This window comes from Dryas octopetala, chromosome 5 (genome assembly GCF_963921425.1).
Source record: "Dryas octopetala chromosome 5, drDryOcto1.1, whole genome shotgun sequence".
NCBI classification, from domain to species: Eukaryota; Viridiplantae; Streptophyta; class Magnoliopsida; order Rosales; family Rosaceae; genus Dryas; species Dryas octopetala.
In genome coordinates, this window is record NC_141370.1 from 9570170 (window position 1) to 9592660 (window position 22491).

Consider the following 22491-nt stretch of genomic DNA (forward strand, 5'->3'; position numbering starts at 1 on the left):
GCCTAATAATTAGAATTAGACCTTGCTCTTTAATTGTGTTTTTTATTTTGAATGTTAATCTTGTTTTAAATTATGTTTGCTCTTTAATTGTATCCTTTAATTTGAACGTCAATCTTGTTTTAAGTCATGGTTTGCTATTTATTCAAGTCATGTTTGCATTTCCACCCAACATTGGATTCTCCCTTATTAACCACAGACTGATGCATGCTTTACAGTAGATAAGACTGATGCATGAAATGACTACACCATCATAAAGCAAATGAATGTGGACCATTCATTCCTTATCTCAAATGCAAGTGGTTTCAATATAAATACCACTATATTTACCATGTTACACTCAATCTTATTTCAGGATCATTTCTCATTCCATAAACACTAAAATGAATCCTTTGTATGTGTATTCATCCTCCTCCTCGTCTTCGGACTCTGATGCTGAATGGGATAGGGAAGAGGATGGAAGGGAGATGGTGGGTCAGTTGATTGTGTCAATGGGTCATACCGTCGTTGCCGGTACACCAAGGCATGTCGGTACTTCTTCAAATCGCCGGTACACACACCGAAATCGAGAAGCCGCCCACGAACGTCTCATGGACAACTACTTCATCCCCTCGCCAATCGAGACACCGTGACTTTCCGCAGGCGATACCGCATGCACCAACTGCTATTCAATAGAATTCTCGAAGCGGTTTGCCTCCAGGATGAGTATTTCCGTCCAACAGTTGATGCCGTCGGTAGAGTGGGTTGCACACCTCACCAAAAGGTGACTGCAGCACTGCGGGTGATGGCATATGGCATTCCATATGATTTGGTCTCAGAGTCAATGACCATAAGCCAAACCACCATACGACAGTCATTCTTGAAGTTCGTGAGAGCCATCACTGACGTCTTCGGACCAGAGTATCTCCGAAGGCCTACCCCGACCGATTTGAGAAAACTTTTGCAAAAGGGGAGCCGTAGAGGATTTCCAGGTATGATTGGTAGCTTGGATTGCATGCATTGGGTATGGCAAAATTGCCCAATGGCCGAGCAAGCTGTGTACTGTGGGCATTATCGTGTCCCAACAGTTATCCTTGAAGCCGTTGCTGGGTACGACACGTGGATATGACATGCAAATTTTGGTATACTTGGGTCGAATAATGATATCAATGTGCTGGACTGTTCTCATCTCTTTGATGATATGATTTCCGGCCGAAACCACAAGGTGAAATTCACTGTGAATGGGATAAACTACACCATTCCATACTTTCTTGCAGATGGGATCTACCCTCAATGGTCAACTCTTATCACTACATTGCACAGTCCCGTTCTTCCCCACCATAAGTTGTTTGCCGCTTGACAGGAGGGATACATGAAGGATGTGGAGAGGGCGTTCGGAATTTTACAAGCCCGGTGGCAGATTATAAAACGACCTGCTCGTTATTAGCGTTCGATTGAGCTTGGGTATATCATGAAGGCGTGCATAATATTGCACAATATGATCGTGGAGGATGAACGCCCTGAGGATGACGGTAGGGATGACCCAATAGACCCAGAAGCGAGCACTAGAAGGGCAGAAGCTGAATACGAAGGTGTAGAACCATGTCCGACCGGTGCCGCTCCATCATCATTACCTAAAATGAATGTTCGTCGGAATTTGCTTAGGGACCGAAATGTCAACGAATCCCTAAAAATCAATTTGATTGAGCACATCTGGATCCGAGAGGGGAACCCACCACTTGCCCCAACCTAGTGCGACCTGGATCATGGTTCGTCAATATTGTTCTCATTATCGTATGTTAGGTTAATCTTCGCAGTTGATCTTGAAGTTTGTTATTTGTCTTTGTATTTGCCGTTTAAGTGTGTTTGTGTTTGTCAGTTGCAGTTTGTGAAATGAAATAAAGGCATTGATTTCTCTTAGCTAACATGACATGACACAACCATCACATGCTTGCAAAATAATTCACTGAACCAATGACAAGACTATACACTGACTCCACACTCCATCACATGCACAACACTGTTGCTTCACATGTGAGATTCGAGTATTTGTGAATCCATCAGGGAATCCAATGGGCAAGTTATGCACATTTTTTCCCTATAAATACCAAGGTTTAACTATAAGGCCAACACATCCACATAACTATCATTTAGAAATGGCTTCCTCTTCCAAGCAAAGTGTCGGTGAGAGCTCCAAGCAAGGCGTCGGTGAGAGCTCCAAGCAAGGCACCGGTGAGAGCTCCAAACAACAGTGCGATCAAAGCTTGTGTAAGTGCCTCCCTAACTGTGTTGCACCATTGTGCGATTATTGTTTAATGATGGAGCGTGCAAAAGAACTAGACTGGAGGTGCTGCAAGTGTTCGGATGATATTTTGGTCCCTTTGTGTGCATTTTGCAAGAGATTGGAGCTCAAGGATCTAGTCAACCACCCAAATCTTCGCCACCAATGGTTGAACCACCTGCCAGAGCCCAAACCACCCGTGCCATGCACATGCGGGAAGAACCCTCCGATTCAACCATGTGATGAGTGTGAAACCGAACAGAAGATCTCAGATTGATATAATTACGGGGGTGTCAATTCTTCATCATCGGACTCCGAATAAGAAGTTCGATTCATTTTCTGTCATGTCGAATGCAGTTGTTGTTGTTGTTTTTTCTTTAAATCATCGTATTGTTCTTGTTTTTTCTTTTAGTGATCATGTTGTTCTTGTTTTTCCTTTAAATCATCGTGTTGTTTTTCTTGTTTGTGGTTGTTGAAGTCCCGATGTTGTAAGGCTTATGTTGTCTAATTTATGAAATTTTCTTATTTTAAATATATTCAATATTGACCTTATTTTAAAGATCTCATTAAAATAAGATCAATAGAATAATTTTTATTATACTTTAAATTTAAAATTATCAATTAAATATCACTTAATCAATATTAGACATATTTTAAATATGTATAAAACACTGTGACCCAAAATGGGTCACAGCACCATTGCAGTGAGAATTGGATCACAACACTATTTGTGACCCAAAATGGGTTTTAGGTCACAAAAAATGGGTTTACCATAGTGGAAGGCCTAATCACTCGTATGAGACCTAAAAATTTGAGTCTTCCCACTCAAGATAAATTTTTCACTATTAAATATTAGGTATAATTGTATATCATAGGATAATTGTTAACTCAATATTAAGAAATGCCCCGAGTTGCTAGTGTGCATATTTAATAACTACATTGTTAGTCGCATCTCTTAGTCAATTCAATAGAGAATAGAGGTCGGATCAACTTGACTAAGTAAGTTCCACCCTTACAAGGATGTGTTGCAACTTGCAAGTGGTTCCACTACTTTAAGAACTGTGGTTTGATTTATTGACCAACTAATGCTGGTAAGGTACCAACTCAACAACCTGCCCAAATGATGTGGCAAAAGAAGAGTCAAGTAACTTACAGAGCTATGGGCTATGGCCAAATTATGAGAGATATTTTCAACATTTTCACACCTATGCCCAACCCATGCATGCATGCATATGTCCAATAAAATTTGGGTTTCAAATGATTTTTGCTTTTTTCAACTGCATCTTCCCCCCTCCTTGAAGCCTATTTAGTATGTATTGACAACCAATTGTTTTAAAGTCGACATATTAATTAGCGGGTGCAGCTAAGAAGCAACCAAGCGTCAAAATTAAGAAAAAGTTTGAGGAATTAAGAAACTCTGTATTGTGTCCGAGCCCAAAACCTTTATTGATGCCTTTTATTTTGTAAATTTGATGAAAAGATAATTGAGCTAGATTCATGAAAGGTATGATGAAGTGTAACAGAAGAGAATGAATTAAGTCCAAATAAATTCAGCACCATTCTTATTTCTGGAGGGTTTTCATGCTCATTTGCAAATTAGGAAGAAAAAATTAAAAAAACAGAGCAAAAGATGAGATGTATATATTTAACAAGGGAAATGAACTAGGTTCTAGCTAAGTTGCTCACTGATATAGACCTCCATTAAACAAATTCAAGGTATAAGTATATTCAGTGCATGTGTACAAGGTCATCACAGTAGGAGACAATATAGAATCTCTCCAAGAACTTTGCAGTACAAAAACTACCTGGGAAGTGGGAAGGCACCCAGCCTATATTGTAATGCTTGTGTAGAAGTTTCAGATGTCTATCCAGTGCATCCTGTGCAACACAATCAATATTCAGTAGTTAAAATGGATTTGGATCCACATTAAATATAACCCAGGAACTAAGAGTATTATATTTGCCATACATGAAACATTATTGAACTTATATCAGCCAGAACAGAACTGATATGATGAAGAAACATCAATACTAACTAACATGGTCCCTCTCAAAACGCCAAATTCATATTTGGTAGTAAAAAAAAAAAGCAGTAATGCAATTACTTGAAGTACATAGTGGCCATCGGTTTTCACTATCATACCCATTTGTTGTTTCTCTAGTAATAGAAAAGAAGAAATTATATATATTAGTGAGGAGATGCATCACCTTTGTCAATATGTTCATTGGCCATGTCTGTCACTTACAATTTGCAAAGGAATGTGCCACAGAGCTCAGCTTGGAACCTCCCAGATATTTAGATGAATTTGTAGCTCCTTCTTCAGGCTTCCATTGAGAAATTTCCATTAGTGTTGGGCCCTGCTAGCTTCTGCAGCAAATCTATTGTGCAGGCGATTGCCAGAACCAAAGAAAACCTGCTAAAAGAAAAAAAAATGCAGGATATCAAGAAAATAATATACACAGTGTAAAGCAAAAATGGAGGAGAAAAATCATATATACCGGCATGCGCATTATTGGAGTGTACACAGTGTTAGAACTGCCATTTATAGGCTGACCAGAAGCAGAGAAGCTCCTCCCAATGTAACATGAGAATTTCCAGTTTTATCTCTTATATTATGGGTGTGTTTCAATTGTCTTTGACTAATATCTTCGGAGCTAAAGTTACTACCAATATTAATACTTCATATTACAAAATTGGTTCCTAAACAGGGTTTCCAATCTGTCCTTAATACAATCACGTGTCTTTGTGTGGATATGCAAATCTGATGAAAGTCTCTTCTCCAGTCAAGAAAACATTATTGAAAATGTGAACCAATTTATAGAAGGAAATTTGATTGCAAAATCAAATCATTGAGGAAATTGAAAAAAACTCTTCAATTGTCTACATAAATTAATCACTTATGTTACAAAATTTTCCACCTAATGACCCTGATGCTAATAACTTGGTTTAAGATTAATTTAATCTCAGAAGGCTTGTTTTCTGTGTTTGCCAGTGAACAAAAACACAGCTCACTCATTCTCTTCAGTGCAGGAGATTAATTCTTCCTCAGAAGAAATTTGACTGGTCCAATGAAGCATCATACTTGTAACACAATCCAGCTCTGCTCATTCTAAAATCAATCAAAGTCGGTAAATCTCAGAACAAGATGTGCCTCCATCAATAGCAGCAGCTAATTTACCTATTAACCAAGATCATCCTCCGTCATTCAAATTGATTTGATCATGAGCTGGAAGGTCTCAATTACACAAAGTCATGAGCAGTGAGCCAAAGATTTGAAGTCAAATTGGATGGCATAAATACTAGTGTGCATGCTCAAATGTGTCTATATCACTTCTACAAGACAGGGCACTTCCTTCGAAGGATGTGGCCACAAAGGTGAAAGTTCAACTACTTTCCCGATGATAATCAGCGTTGGTGATACTAACTCTGCTGACGTAATTTCATCAGCAAGATCCTTCAGTTCTGCGAAAACCTGTATGAATTTGCAAAATAATCAGCTTATCATTAACAACATGAAAACTGGAAATGGGCTGCTCATACTGTGTGTATGCCTATCTGCAAACATGCTTTGTTCAAATATGCAAAAAAACAATAATTCAAATGCATATCATTACTAAAATAGAAGGATATTTTTATTTCTATTTCGATTTAAAATTCTTCAACAAGGGGGAGAAACTATGCTTGTATCACAGACTTTGAAAGGGATCATTAATATAAATCAAGCATACTGGACACATATCATTTTAATTTCCAATGATCAGCTTCATTAGTACTTTATATCATTGTACAAATCATACCCTCCTGCAATTTTCAAAATTAAATAAAAACAAGCAACAAAACTAAAAACTTGGATCCAATGTCCTTTGAAAAACATGGAAAGACTCGGTAAAAATGCAGCTACATCAGAATGCCTTTTCAATTAACATATTTTGCATCAGAATGCCTTTTTTGGGTTTCACCATTTCAGGTCATTCTACAGTAATTGCAATTTTAATTTTTAGTGTCTGATAGCTAGCTTTTTGTTTCGAAATATTAGTGGACAACTTGTCCAGTGTGATTATATGTTTTTAAGAGTTTTAATAAAATTTTGTATCTCAATAAAAAAACATATTTCACATTAAATGTTCCTCGGAAATATATAAGGAATATGTGGCCACAGACGTGCCACATACTTTTAAGTGAATTCATTGTGACTGTTGCAATGAGCAATATATAGATCAATTAGTCAGTGCATCTTGAAACACACATCAGAGCAATAAGGTAGACATATATACAGCTACTGGCTTTCTTATTTGATTATTAGTGTGCAATGAATCTAATTCTAACCTGGAGTACTTTTACATGAAAATGCTCACTTTCAAGAATCAAACCCATGACTATACTTATACCCTGAGACAATCAGTTGCTATAATTCACAGAAAATAGAGAACCGGTAGCATATATAGTTGCACAATTTAAAGAAATGACATCTAAATTGATTTAAGTAAAGATAAGGAGACCCAAATTGATTTAAATGATGCTTGACAAGCTTCTCCAAATTTGAATGGCATATTCATTGTCCATGACAGTTCTATTGTCCTATTTTGCATAGATATATCAATAAATATTTGGTAATTTACGTACTTATGAAGGGGCAATTAGACATTCCACACAGGCATAAGACAACCTCGTGTCTACGACAAATAACAGAGTTCTCCCAGGTTGTCAGTTTTATAATTAATGGTTGATGTCCTAACACTAACAATGATATAAATTTCAGGTATTTAGGTAAAGAAATGGACAGATCTGGAATGCAAAACGGTATACACATGGGAGCCAGATCAATGCACAAATAGAAGATCATCCTTACCGTGCGCTGTTGAGGTGTGGTCCCTCGCTCAACTGCAACAGCTGGTGTATTTGATGGCAGACCATGATGCACTAACTTTTGAGCAAGAGAGGGGAGAGTCGACAAACCCATGTAAACCACCAAGGTCAAATCGGGGTCAGCTGCATTCTCTGCCACAAATAGAGGATCTGTTCCTCCCTTCCTGGAGTGTCCAGTGAGAAATCTGACACTATTTGCAACACCTCGATGAGTTAATGGAATCCCTATCTCTGCTGCTATTCCTGAAGCAGCAGTAATGCCTGAAAAGTAAAAAAAAATAAAAACTGATTATTTATAAGCAAGTCTCAAACCATATAAGAGCTTTACTTCTTCAGAAAATAATATTTCAAAGTGAAAGAAGGATGTACAATTTGGCAAAGGGGAGGGTTTTTTTTTTTTTTTTTGAAACAGGCAAGCTGGGGTTTCCTTCTTTTTCTTCTTGGTCTGAAAGCTAGGAGTTCTTTGCTACATGAAAAATGGCCACAACCTAGATAGGGTGAAAGTTGTGCCTAGAGTCCTACTACCTTATAGCATAGTCAAAATGATCAGGACTACCATGAGTTTTCCCTCAAATTAAAAGTTACCGTGCCATGTTATTTTCCTCATATCCATTCAATTCATCTCACTAGTGCTCCTTGTCCATACTTAAAGTTTTATGGCCTATGTGCTCAAAAGACTCTTAAGGAATTAAGAAGCAATGTAAACTCATCTCAGGTACCTTTTACATAAGGAATTTTCAATGAGGGCAAAATGCCAATGAAATGTCAGGATGTTAAGGAACCAACTGAAAAAATAGAGTTTTGCAACAGGAATTACATAGCTCATAATGTTCAAGGGTAACAGATCTGTTGCCACTGCTGACAATGCTAAATTTTCTGAAATGACAATTGAAATTTTATCAATTTTTTGAGATGGATGGCATACATTACACCGGCTCCACTCAAGATGTTGAGCATCCTCACTTTGAAAAACAATGGGTAAATAACGGAGCCATCTAATGTCCATGACACAGTCTAATATTCTCATAAAAATGCTCAACCACATAACAGTTACTGAGACTGATGTATAATTGTACCTGGAATAACTTGCACTTGAATTCCTTGTTGTCGCAGAAAATCCATCTCCTCTCCACCCCTTCCAAACACCTAATAGACAAACAATATGTTTCACTACAAATTTTACAAGACAGTGCACCATACAACCTGTAACAACTGTCATAGCTTTCTGAAATTCAATATAGAAACTCACCAGTGGATCCCCTCCTTTTAGTCTCACAACAGTAGCTCCAGCTTCAGCAAAACTCAGTAGCAATTCATGTATCTCCTCCTGAAGGGGGGTAAAACAATCCAGTTCATTTCCCAATTCAACATAATCCCAATTGCAAAACCACACTTTATGTGTCACCAAATAAAAGGTCAAGTAAAATCCTAATTCAATTCATTAAAACATTTGGCCCATACCACAAACCCAAATAAACAATTCACCAAATTGCCCAACGATTTCAAATTTATAGTGAGAGAGAATCCATACTAGAAACCCAATTGACAAACAAAACAAAAATGTGAAATTTGGTTTCAGCTAATACAAGAAATGCTAATAAACATTTGTGCTTACCTGGGTTCTGCTATGGTACCCAGCAGTCTTGCCCACATAGAGAAGTCTAGCACTAGAGCCAACCAAATCCAACACATCATTGGACACCAACCTATCGTACAACAACAAATCAGCACTCTGAATAACTCTCACAGCCTTCAATGTCAAGAGCTCAGGATCCCCAGGCCCTGTCCCCACCAAGTACACATTGCCAGGCCCACAGTTGCCTCCACCACACCCTCCACTCTCTCTCTTCTCTCTCAGCACCTGAAGCAGCTTTCTCAGCTCCGGTAGCTGCAAAGCAATGTCATTTTGCCTTAAAGAATCAAAGTCGGGCAGGAGAGAGCATAGAGTGGTTTGCTCTAATTGGTTCTTGTACAGCCACTGGTCTCTCTGGTACCTCTCAATAGAACTCTTCTCGGTAAAAGGTGAAGAATAAGAGGAGTTGAAGTGTAAAGAACAAATGGGTTGTGGGTTTAAGGAGTTGGGTTTTCTGAAACGGGTGGAAGATAAAGAGGAAGACAGAGATTGAAGCCTACAGACAAGAGCCATAACACACACACAGAGAAAGAATAAGAGTGAAAGAGAATCAGCGTAGACTTGAGTTTGTGTAGGCAGCCTATTTATTTAAGTATTGCGGGGTGACAGTAAGAGGTTGTGTTTGATTTGGAATGTGGGACTCTTCAGAGGACGAGGAGGCCAAGTGGCTCTAAAGAGGGACGCTTTTTCTAGTTTTATTTTCTTTTGGCAACTTCGCCTTTTTGCTTTGGGTGAATGTCAAAATCGTCATTCATAAAGAACCAACCATTTATTATGAACTTCACAAAGAAAATCAACTGATTCTGCTTTAGAAATGAATATAATGTTTCTGAAATACCATTACACATTTGATTAAAATATGGCATGACCATCATCATCATATATTAAAAAGACTTAGCTAACAATTAAGAATTTGTAGACTCATCACTGGTCATACTCATACATCATACAAGCGCAGCCAGTCAAGCTTTCAGAGAACTAATGACTTCTTGTGAGAACACCTTATAAGCAACAAGAAAAACAACAAGGGCTAATATAGATTGACTTAATTCAAAACAAACTGACGAGAACTGCTTAGCGGCCCCTTTCAAACCCAATACGAGTTCTGCTGGATCCCCCTTCATAGCCATCCCGCATTGAAGACCCAGCACTTGCTTTCATTGTCCCTCCTGTACCAACTTTATCCATGGCTTTCTTACCCTTCTTCACCTCTGTCAAGAACTGGTCCAAACCAAATGGATCAGCTTCTTCAGCATCCTTCTCAAACTCAACCGGCCTATCTCTTGGACCGGTCTTCTCGGCAGATCCTCCAAATCCTTTGTCAGGTTTGAAGCGATCAGTCTTCAAAATCTTATCCAATTGCTCATCTGCACCTCCATACATATCAGAATCAACATCCTTCTTAGGCCTGTACAGGGTTGAAAGTGTAGGCTGAGCAGTAAACAAGCCCTTGTCATAAACATTGTACTGGTCATCAGTGGCAAACCCAGAGTCCATTCCTTTCTCCTGGTTGAACAGCCTCTGGTCATACATAACCTCTCCCCCTCTTCCTGCTCCAGCAGAAGCCATGCCAAGGGCAACTTTCTCACTAATATCACGATCTCTATCTCTTGTAATTTTACTTTTCTTCCCCATCGCTGCATCTTTGGCCTCCAACCTTCTCTCCCTTTCCCTCTCTCGGCGTCGCTCTTCACGGATCTTCTCCCGCTGCAACCTCTCTTCTCTTTCCTCCCTTGTCTCCTTTGGGTAATCCACCTCCTTTTCCCTTGGACGCTCATAATCCCCTCTCACATCAGTATCCATTGCTGTTCTCTCAGAAGGCATTGGAACAGCAGCAGGGGGTGCTGCACCTGTTCTCTCAGAACGAGCTTTTTGAGCTAATGACCGCAGTTCCTGCTCTTTCCTTTCCTTCTCCTTCATCATCATCTCCTTCTGAACTTTAGATCTCATCGCAACTGCTTCTCTAGCCTTCTGCTCTGCTACATACAAAGACTCCGAAAGCTTTGCAAAATTATCATTAATCTGAACATCTTGAAGGCCTCTACCATCAGCTGCAAGACGTTTGTCCAGTGGGATGGTATACCCTTTTGGGTTCTTCCAGTTTGAAATACAAGGTGGAATCTTCCAATCCTGCTGGTCTTTCACAGTCACCGGGCGAGGTGGAGAATGCATGACTGGCACGGGTGGGGACCCAGAAGCCCTTGGAACACGCTTATGCTTGAACTTAGGAGGCTCGAGTGGGTCCACAGGCATCTCCACCATCCTGATAATCCTCTCCTTCGCGCCAGAATTAAATGCCACGGATTTCTGTGATGGCTGATACTTGATAAATTTCGAATCTGACGACTGTTTGGGTACGTTTTTTGGCTGTGCAGCACTCAATCTAACATTCACAATCTTCTCAAGTGCAGCTTTTGTTTCTGCTGTTGTTTCTTCAATCACTTTCTGCATCTCCTCCTCCTCTTCATCCTCGTCCATTTGATCTTCCTCATTCTTCAAAATTTTAGGCACAAGATCTTTATGTTGTGAGTAGACAATTTTTTTTGAATTCTCGTTCTGCTTAACAATGGCATCGTATGCAATATTCCCATGGGATTCAACAGTGACTGGAAGAATCTTTGTTCCGGGCTTTGAGGACTTGTCCCTGCCCATGCCAAGAGGATACTGAGCTATGTGAATCTCCGGGAAAGCACCCCCATCCCCAAAATCCTCTACCTTCCGAGGAACAAAGCCTTGACGCTTCAAGTAAGGAGGTACAGGATTAGGCTTGATGACAGAAGCTTTTTCTACCTCAGCTGAACTAAATCGCTGCTTGAACCAGGGATCATTTGAATGGTCGTAGTAAGTCGTTGTGGTTGATTTTGCAGGCGGAAGAAGCTCCTTCAGAGCCGCCATGGTGATAAGCTACTTAGGGACCTGAACATATAACCCAGAAACAATACCAATTAATCGGTGCAAAAATGTAAGCAAACAACACTAACTGATTAAGATAACATTGAGGATTAAAAGGAATTTTAAAGACCAAATTTTATGTCTTTCTTCTTCTAAACATGAGAGAACTCAAGGAGGATAATTCCATTTAATGCTTTTTCATATCTATTTTTTCCTGTATGTATCAGATTGTGGTAATATTCCAACAAACAGAGTAGTAGAGTACAAAGTATCAAAATTTTCAAATAATAAATTTAAGTTAAACAAAGTGATTAAAATCAGAGATTGAAGACAATGAATAATCAGCTCGAATTCAAACTATTAGCAACTAATAAACCTCGATTCCGAGATAAACCACTGACATTAAATATTAAATTTAAACAAATAACTTGGGTATCTCTCGATAACCACCTTAAAGAACTTGTTCACTTAAACCGTCTCTGGAGTAAATTTCCTAGAAAGGTGTTCACTTTATAATTACTTGGGCATCTCTCAGCCATCAAAATTCACAAAGAAATTATAAAATTCATTCCCCTACTGCCGTACAATGCCCTAGAGAAACAATTTAAGAAAAAATGATCATAGCAATCGGGAATAGCTGAAGGGATTTCCTTTATCAATTCATGGAATAGATGATAAAATCAAAAATCAAAATTATCAGCAACCATAAGGAAAAAAACAAAAAAAAACTTACTGGCAGAGAGGAGGAAGAAGAGTTTAATAGGGTTAGATAAAGTGGACACGGAATAGGATTGTGATATCTGCTGGTTACGGATCCAACACAGAATAGGAATAGGAAATAAAGGAGGCAGAGAATTGAATCCGAAGCTTCAAGCTTTCATGGCGGCGAAAGACTTTCTGTCTTTTTGAGGTCGGACGCTGGTTCGATAATGTACAGATCAAAGAGGAAAAGGGGGAAAAATCGCCATGGCTCGGCTTCTTTTTCACTTTGGTAGTTTGGTTGTTGTTTTGTGGGGGTGTTTTGGGCCCTTGCGGATTTAGTGTGCCGGATTTGGTTGGTCTAATAAGTCTGGCCCATCGCAAGGAAAATATCTGTTTCAGCCCACTATGTATTGGGAATTTGTGATCTCTTATGGCTTAATTGGTTAGCGGAATTGATTTATTAAATTTAAGGAGATGGAGTGTAAGATTCTTATTACTGTGATTGGTAATACGGGGAAAATCAACTAGAAATTACTTTTTTATTTTCATTCATTTGTTTGGTTTGTGTAGAAATAGGAAATAAAAATTGTCCAAATTTTAAATTATAACCTTATCTATTAACATATAATGAATGAAGGTGTGTAATAAAAAAAGGTATAATAATTGGTATTTTTAAATATTAGAAGGGGTATATTTGTCAAGAAAAAGTGTAATAAATGTTTTTCCAAGAGAAGGGAAAACAAAATCCAAGCTAGAATGAGGGATTCATTTTCCTCATTTTGGGTGGTCTAATAAGTCTGGCCCATCACAAGGAAAATATCTGTTTCAGCCTACTATGTATTGGGAATTTGTGATCTCTTATGGCCCATTTAGTTCGCGGAATTGATTTCTTACATTTAAGGAAATGGAGTGTAAGATTTTTATTACTGTGCTTGGTAATGTTGGGAAAGTAAATTAGGAATTACCTTTTTATTTTCATTCCTATGTTTGGTTTGTGCAGGAATAGGAAATAAAAATTGTTCAAATTTTAAATTATAACCTCATCTATTAACATATAATGAATGAAGGTGTGTAATAAATGAAGGTATTATATATAATTGGTATTTTTAAATATTAGAAGGGGTATATTTGTTTAGAAAAAGTGTAATAAATGTTTTTCCAAAAGGAGAGAAAAACAAAACCCAAGCTAGAATGAGGGACTCATTTTCTCCCTTTTGGGTGCATCAGATTCTCATAGGTCAAGAAACCATTTCTCATCCCTGCATTTACCAAACGTGGGTATAAGATTGATTTCATATTCCCAAACCATCAAAACTTGAACCAAACGTACCCTTAGAGCAAGCTCAATGGAGTGGATCAACTCCAATTCATGCAACTTTTGACCCAAATTGAGTTTCCCATGGAGGGTAACTTTGCCTGAGTTGCACTTCAAAGTTCAATAGACTGAACTTTAAGTTGAACTGAATCGGAGCATAACATAAGGTTGGGAGCGATTTTCAAGGCACGAGATCCATGCGAGAAGGCTATTGGCTAGGTAGGAAGCGAGACTTACTTGCTTTTCCAACTAAGACCCATGTGCTTTGCGGGACAAGTGGCGGCTCTTTATTGCCTACAAATGTGGAGTTGAACCCCCGTTGGTATATAACTTTTGATTTCAACTCAAAAGCAACACTTGAGTTTCACCTTGTGCTATTTTAATATAAAAATGAAAATTGAATTGCAACTCCTATTGAGGTTGCCTTTATAATAGCATCACCAAGGGGGGTAGCAAATATATAGGCTATGTGAGACCCCATATTTTTCAAAATCTTTATTTGAGATTTTATTTCAAGATTTTGGGAATTTATTTGAGAAATAAATTGATTTGGATTAAATTTTAAATTAGTTTGACCCAAAGGTTGACTTTTGATTTTAAGTTTGGGCTTGTTGGAAAGGTCTTGAGTCCACGAGTTTGTAGACGCGAACCGTTCGAGAATCGAAGTTACGAGTTAGGAGTTATGGACCGTGCAAGTGTGGGGCAATTTTGTAAAATTGCACCCAAAAGTTTTATAAACCCAAAATTAGATTTTATTTCTCATTTCTCCTCCCTCTCACATTTCTCTCTCCTCTTCCCCGAGTCTCTCTCTTCTCTCTCCCTCGTTGATCGTCTCTCTGGAGCGTGTGGCGCTAGAGGTGTTGGTCGGGTTTTGCTCGCCTCCTCCTCTTCTTCCTTCCTATGGTCGCCGATCGTCCATCCAGTCATCAACGACGACAAATCGAGTCAAAACTCGGAACGGGAGTTGCCAGCGTTGACCTCTTTTCCGGCGGAATCAAGCCCAACGACCACTTGGGTTCTCTTCCCCAGGCCACGGTGAGTCTAGCCATACCTTTTTTTAGCTCCGACGACTACCCAGGATAAAGAATAGAGCCTCTAAAGGCTAGCGGTTTCCCGGTGATCCGGCTGCTGTTTATGTCGACCCAGGTATCGAAATCGATCCACTCTGCCTCATTTTTCTATTGGTTACCTTGGATTGAGCTGAAAGTTGATAAATTGAAAGAACCAGTTTTTGAACCCACGACCATTTCGTTAGTTATGAACCATGTTGTGATTGTGGTTGTTTGTTGGTCTTAACATGATTGTATTGGCTCGGAAATCCTAACTCGATGCTAATTGGTTGTCGGATTGGAAATCCGAGCGAAGGCACCATGAAGGGCAAATTGGTCTTTTAGTAAAGTTGTACTGTGAGTGAAATTGTCTATTTGTTTAACTTGTTTGTTTGTTTGTATGCTAGAAAAGGATAATTCTAGGCTTGAATCCTAAGAATGGAAATGATGATAATTTTTCCTATTAAGTGATTACTTGAGTTATTATGAATTGCCATGAAATTACTGAATATGATGTGTGGTTTGGATTCTGGTGAATCAATTTAGAGATATTGAATAAGACATCTAAATTATAGTTGAGGTTAATAGTGGATGATTAGGCTTGAATTGTTGGAATGATTTTCATACTATTTGGATAATCTGATTATGGTGAAATTGAAGAATTATGATTATCTTGATGCCTGAATCATTAGTGAATGGATATTATGTGATTTGATGAATATTTATTTGTGTCAATTGATTATGAATTGAGATTTCTGTTAATTATTTTACTCATACGAGCTCTATGAGCTTACCGGGTTTGTTATATAACTCGGCATTATGGATGTGGTGTAGGATTTGTGTTTTGCAGGATAAGCAAGCTGAGGAAGTAGTGGGGAAAAGACGAGACAGTGAGACCTAGTTGATTTTGTTAACTATTTTTGATACAAAGGATTTTGAATAAAGGTTTTTATTCATTTAAGCATGTATTTGGCTCATTAAAAATGTATTTGTATAAATGTTTATGGACTTGAGAGTTGGGGCATTACATGCTAAAAATGTCCTTTATGCCTAGTTTGGTATTGATCGAGGTGTGATCAAAATAAGTAGCTTAGTTTAAAAGTTTTCCACCCAAAGGTGTTTGGTAAAAAAAGTAGAAGCTGTTTATTTTTAAAACTGGAGTCAAAATAAGTTGTTTTTTAGGGTTCAAAATAAGCAGGTAGAAGGTTGCTTTACCCCACAACAACTATTTCTCACAACCACATTACCTCATAGTAATATCAAATTGGCCCTTACTAACCCAAGTGACACTTTGACATAAAAATTTGTCACTCCAATGGATGAGACAAATAGTTAGAACAAATATTATTTTATTGATTTTGTATTATTGGAATTGATGAAATAATGAAGATATTAGATTTTTTATTAGTTGAATAGTAAGTGGGTCCCTATTTTCTATAATTTAATATACCATGATGTTCCCTTTGATCAAATTAATTTGACCATTCGACAAAAATAAAATAAAATTAATTGACCATGAGTTTGCCTCATTCATTGGATGCCCAAAATCTAACATGACACTACAAATAAAGTTTACCCCATCATTTGCCTTATTCATTGATGATGCTCTAAGTCATGAGTCTCTCTCTTTTTCTTTTTCTTTTTTAATTTAAAACAAGTTTCTTCTAATTCACTAAACATACTCTTTTTTTTGCCACAAGAGTACTTTGTGTTGTCCATACCAAACCTATAATTGATAAAACATTCAAGATTAATAGGGGAAATGAAAATGGATTAATGAGTGAGATTTTATTTTTCTCAACAATAAATATTCATAATGAAATTAGTAATCCATATTTGAGAGAAAATTCAAAAAGCAACAACTGTATGTTCATTAGCTTGAATTAAGCAGCCTTAAATTTGCTAATCTAGCTCCATTTTTGTTGTAATGGCAACAAAACAATGTTATGCTCAGCTGCCATATCTCCTTTACAATACTCATAGCTTATGACTACACAATATTGCTGTATTCTTAAGCATCAGTGCAAAGAAGACAAGTTTACAAAATCATACAATAGAGAAGATAGAACAAGCAATTATATATAAAAAAATAAATGACCCATTTTCATTTAAGATTTTTTTTTTCCATAAATTTTGCTAAAAGTTCAAAATGGACCTAAGAGTGAGTAGCAAACATTGCATGAGAACCCATTACTTGAATGATATAAAATTGCAATTTTTGCAACTGCCAACAAAAATAGGCAAAATGAAAAAAGCAAGTAGGCAATTTTTCATAGTTGTTTTTAACTTGAAGAAAAACTTTACTGTCGGTAGGTGATGGTCTTGATGTTGAAGTTGAGTGTGGGACTGACAACCCTGGTGTCCTCCCTATTTCCCCATCACAATGGTAGGCTTGCCGGAATTATCAAGCCCATTGCACCAACAAAATAAATCAGTGATTGCACGATTCTCATATGAGAGAGAGAGAGGATGAATACCCTGGGACATGTGAGAGAGACAATGGATGGGGTATGGGAGCGCACATGGGAATAGTGTAGGTAGTGCCAGCCAAGCTCTGGAGATTTCAAGTAACTAGGGTTTGGAAGTTATTTGTAAAGGTGACAATTTTTTACACGATACGAATCTGAGACGAAATTAACGAGCTTAGGTTGACTATTTATTGACAAGAACATGAATATGACATGACATTGAGTTGAGTCATTGTATAATTAGAATTTTTTATATTTTAATTTGTTAATTAAATAGATTTTGTTTTATAGGTGATGCATAAGTGATAGTGTTGGGTTATAAATAATTAAAGGAAATTGTGTTTAATTGTTTAAATCACAAGATATATGGTTCAACTCGAACACGACACAATTATGAACATGTTAGGTTAGGATTGAATCATTCAACGATTAGTTAAATGAAATGGGTTAGAGTTGGCTCAAATTTCTACGAACACGAAATGACACTACACAAAAATGATCCACTAACACGAGTTGCCACTTCTAATTATTTGAAATCCTCAGCATTTGGTCTTTAAAATTCCTAGTAGATTTGGGCCAAATCCAAATACTCTTTCTCTCAAATAGACCCAAATAGAAGATTTGGATTTGGGTTTTCGCTAAATCCAAATCCATGTATGCAACCAAATGAGCCCATATATTTTAAAAGAATTAAATAATTATACAACCAATGCATGTAGTGTAAGAAATAAGTAATGCTTTTTTTTTTTTTTCTTTGGGAAGCGATTTTCGCACTCTACTTTTCTCTACTTGCACTCATTCTCTCTTTTTAATGCTTTTAATATACTTTTATTATCTACATTTCCAAATCTACTCTTTATACCCCAATTGGCCATGAGTTATTCTCGACTACAAAAACACAATGAACAATTTAAAAAAATCTATTATGTTTAAGCATTCATAGAACATCTCAATGTTGTATGTCCCATCTCCAAAGAATAGCACACATTACATGATCACAGTTGGGCTTTTTAAACACCTCCCTCTTATACTTTTGAGTTAAATGGATCACCAATAGGTGGCAATTGGACCACTACCAGGAAAGCACATTCATCGTAAGACCACACCTTGGTCTTTGCAACCTCTTGTGATTTTTCCAAATACAGACAAAATTGCATTTCAAATAAAAAGTTGATCGACTACATGGAAGACACACAATCTTGTTGTTTCAAGAACTTGATAATTGATATAGCATATATGAAAGGAACTTCTTGGCCATTATAGATCGAGGTGGGCGCTCCAAGCTTTCTTTTGTAACCAAGTGTATCGTTTTGTTACTAGATTAGTGAGTGAAAAAGTGTGTTTGAGATGCTTTTCATTGATGACACTAGAAAGTGCAATAATGGTGTTTTGAATTACGGCCACTATGGATATTCTAAAAAAATATTTAGGTAAATGGTTAAAGGTAGACCCAAGAAAGGAATTATCGGTGGTTTCAAGAGACTAACAATAGGCGAGACAATGTAATAAAAGGGTAAATTTAGAAATAAAAAGAATATAATAAAAAGAAAATTAATTACCCTAGGCGACCTTTTACTTATTGTTTTTACTCTCCAGTGCACCAATTAATTTTATTTAACAACAATGCAAGTTGCAGCTAGCTGGCTTATCTTGAAATCTGGTCAATTGCCATTTTATTTATTTTTTGTCTTTCTCTTTCTTCTCTCTTCACTTTCATCTTCTCTCTCTCCCCCTGCTATGACTCTCTTCTCTTTCATCTTCATCATCTTCTTGTTCTTCTTCTTCACAAAGCAAGCACCTCCGGGACGAACACCACCACCACGAGCAGCGCTGCTGTCAACGACCTTGAAAATCTCAACGCCAATTAAGAAGTAATGGATCTGCTCCGAGCTTGATCGAAGTCTTCTGGATCTGCTCCGACCACTCCAGCTTCTCCTCGATTGGGCATGATCACAGCTCGTGGTAGACTTCTACTTTGATTTCTTATCAGTAGAAGGTTCTTGATTTTTTTTTTTAAGCTCAGTTTATGAAACTGCAATTTTTGGAACGTTGCAAGTGAACTGAAACTGCAGTTTATTGGAATTGCAAACTTGCAGTTGTAATTACTAACTGCAGTTTATTGGAGTTACAGGCTTGCAATTACAATTACTAATTGCAAGTGAAACTGTAGTTTATTGGAGTTGCAAACTTGCAGTTGCAGTTGCAGTTACTATAGATGAAACTGTAGAGATTGACCTCTTTTTTTCGTTGTTGTTGTAGCAGTTGCAGAATGATGCTTGAGAGTGAACATAAACAATCGTCAATTTGATAAAGTTGAAGAAAGAGATCGATTTGGCCAAGAAAAGAAGGTGTTCGCATGTTATGTTTTGAGATAGTGGAAAGTGTCCGCAAGTTAATAGAAATGGATTGAGTGTTTTTTATTAATGTTTTTCTTTGTTAGTAACTTATAATTAATGGACTCATAAAAATATTAAAAATAGAAAGGGAAGTAATATTAAAAATTGAGTGGAGAAAAGTGGGGTGTGAAAATCACTTCCGTTTCTTTTTGTCAATTGTAGCTTCATTGATAAACAAATAAACATACAAAACATAATTAGAAACATTATAAAGCCCATGTACAGGTTGTAATGGAAAAGTACCAGGCAGGCCCAACATCCTCAACTTTCATTGAATCAAACCTAAAACACCAAAACTAAAAAGCAAAAAACAAAAAAGAATCTCATATATAGGCAAAACACATACTTAAAAAACATTAATGCCCAAAATAGATCTACAACCCAATTACCGAAGGCAACCCTAGATTACAAAATTGAAGAGTACCACCAACATAGCCGCCTCCAAGGTATAATAAGCTCCACTGACAACCATGGGCAATTCAATATGCGAAAAGAAGTAACACCGGAACAAACAAAGAATTAATACATACCAAAACAAAGGAGAGCGATCTCCAAGCCAACGCCAAATCCTCCAAACATCAGAAAACCAAAGAACAATCACCATCTCTACTAATTAGAAAACCCAAATAGCTCGACAATCTCTAAGAAATAAGTGTTGGGGTAACCAACAAAGAACCCTACGAACATGAGCAAATATTGTGGCGATGAAAACACACGAGAGTCGAAGCCTTTATGCCCAAATTTTATTAACCGATTAAGTGACATCAATGAACATAGTGAGATGAGGGTTGCAAAAAGTAGAGATCCAAGACAATCAAAGGGTTCGAGGTTGAGGGTTTTGGAGGTGAGATTTATGGTTATGTGAATTTTTGAAATCCCATAAGATGAAATTACCTTGTTTGATAGCTTTTAAATGAAATTTGAAAAAGGGCCAAAAAAAAAAAAAGACATTTGAAAAAAATCATATGATTAAATTGCCTTGTTTGACAATCTTAAAATGAAATTTAGAATACGTATGATAAAGAATTTAACATGGGATTAAATCCCATTTTTTAATTCCACATAAATATGTGTTATTTTTAAATAGAGGTGATAAATTTCGACAAGACACAATAGCACAAAACGAAACACAACACGTAGATAGCAGGTTTGAGTTGATTATTTCTTGACACAAATACAAATATGACATGACACACTAAACATGTAAATAATAAAGGGGTTGAGTACTTGAGTTAGTGTCAAACATGTGTAACACAATTATAACACAATAAACATGTTTAACGAATATTATATGAAGAAATGAGTAACTTTTCTCATTTTAAAAAAATGTATGTATGAGTCATTCCATGATTACAAAGTTATTTTTTTAATGGTTTTGTTGGTTAGATAAATTTTTGTTTTATAAGTGATGCATACAACATATGTAATAGTTTTGGTTTAAAAATAAAACAAATTAAGTTTAAATTTTTAGATAACATGAAATATGTGTAAACACTAATACAACACGATTTATAAAACATGTTGGGTTAGGGTTGAGTCATTCAACACAATTAATTAAACGAGTAGAATTTGACTAGTATTTAACACGAATACGAAATAATACGACATGAACACGACTAACTAACACGAATGTCACCTCTATTTTAAGTTCGACGTGCTAACTGAGATTATGAAAAGACTCATTATACCAACTAGTAGTGTTAAAGGGTAATTTAATTCAATAACCCTTTTTAATATGCAATAAGTTTTTTTTTACCCTTCCCTCCCAAAACTTACATTTCTAACCCTTTTGCATTTATTTGGACCAAAATACCCTTGATATATATCATATGTAGACCGCGCATTTGACAACTAGACCAGAAAATCAATCAGTTGTTTCTCCTCTTCCGGCGACCGCACATTCGACAATTATACCAGAAAATCGACTAGTTGCTTATCATCTTCTGGCGATGATAGCCACAGCTGATCAGAAAATGAGAAAGAAGATAAAGGTTGAAGAAGACGAGGAAAAACAAGAAGAGGGTGTTCAAGTTTAAGGGGGTTCTGGGTTTTCGAATTTGGACGACAATTTAATATTCGAGGTGTTCAAGCAAGTGGATGATCGAACGCTAGGGATGGCTTTGTGTGTGAACAAGCAGTGGCATAAAACGACGTAGGATGGGCGGCTTTGGAAGCTCATCTGCACCAGACACTGGGCTAACATTGGTTGCGGCAACCAGAAGATGAGATCTGAGATCTGTGGTCCTCGCTCTCAGCAGCTTTCGCCGTCTCCAATCCCACTATATTTGGCCTCTTAGAAAGCCTTAATCTCCGTCGTCCTCCACCACCAATATTTTGGTGGTGGTCCGACAAAGTAGTTGCTACAGGAACACGACCATCGAAGTTTCGAAGGCGAAGAAAGTGGATGAGAAGCAACTGGTCGATGTTCTGGTCTAGTTGTCGAATGCAAGGTCTATATATGATATATATAAGGGGTATTTTGGTCCGAACAAATGTAAAAGGGTTAAAAATATAAGTTTTGGGAGGAAATGGTCAAAAAAAGCTTTTGTATGACCTAGGATTAAAGACTCACTCTTAAGACCCAACCATAAAACCTGAGACCCAATACCTCGAACAAGGGATCTCGAACCAAGGACACAGAAGCTTGACCCGAAACCCAAACTTGACCTCCGAAACTTGAATCCAAGACGTGACAACAACATTTGCTTAATTGTTTGGTCCAATGAATTTAATACTTGGTATTGTCATGACATGTATGCTTTAACCTGTACTATTTTTTAAACAATAGTCAACTATATTAGCATTAGACCAATCCAAAACTGTTGGTGTGGTTCACAATTGAAGGAAACGGCAATTGTTTCTTGAAGCGGAAACAAACGTACGCAAACCAAACCCCCAACTCCCGAGTCTCA

At 37.2% G+C, this 22491-nt stretch overlaps 3 protein-coding genes across 4 annotated transcripts; 1 reads left to right on the top strand and 2 right to left on the bottom strand.

Moving 5' to 3' along the window:
• Positions 1 to 649: 649 nt before the first annotated feature.
• LOC147284097 (uncharacterized) lies at positions 650 to 1320 on the top strand. The gene is made up of 2 exons (XM_086245652.1): positions 650 to 1086; positions 1254 to 1320. The coding sequence occupies exons 1-2, from the start codon at positions 650 to 652 to the stop codon at positions 1318 to 1320; spliced, it is 504 nt and encodes a 167-aa protein (XP_086101778.1).
• Positions 1321 to 3831: 2511 nt separating this feature from the next.
• Positions 3832 to 9403, bottom strand: LOC147284098 (S-adenosyl-L-methionine-dependent uroporphyrinogen III methyltransferase, chloroplastic-like). Of its 2 annotated transcripts, XR_015122289.1 has the most exons (7): positions 8740 to 9403; positions 8374 to 8451; positions 8201 to 8270; positions 7108 to 7385; positions 5437 to 5730; positions 4466 to 4671; positions 3832 to 4135 (listed from the first exon to the last, which is right to left on the bottom strand). XR_015122289.1 is itself a non-coding variant. In XM_086243566.1 (5 exons), exons 1-5 carry the CDS (start codon positions 9268 to 9270, stop codon positions 5581 to 5583), a joined length of 1107 nt encoding a protein of 368 aa, XP_086099692.1. In that variant the 5' UTR covers positions 9271 to 9402; the 3' UTR covers positions 4727 to 5580. The 2 variants fall into 2 exon arrangements, 1 of the variants encoding a protein (XP_086099692.1); XM_086243566.1 differs by lacking the exons at positions 3832 to 4135; positions 4466 to 4671 and having other exon boundaries at positions 4727 to 5730; positions 8740 to 9402.
• Positions 9404 to 9546: 143 nt separating this feature from the next.
• LOC147284099 (SNW/SKI-interacting protein-like) lies at positions 9547 to 12678 on the bottom strand. The gene is made up of 2 exons (XM_086243564.1): positions 12383 to 12678; positions 9547 to 11673 (listed from the first exon to the last, which is right to left on the bottom strand). The coding sequence occupies exon 2, from the start codon at positions 11650 to 11652 to the stop codon at positions 9832 to 9834; it is 1821 nt and encodes a 606-aa protein (XP_086099690.1). The 5' UTR covers positions 11653 to 11673; positions 12383 to 12678; the 3' UTR covers positions 9547 to 9831.
• Between the last annotated feature and the right edge of the window lie 9813 nt (positions 12679 to 22491).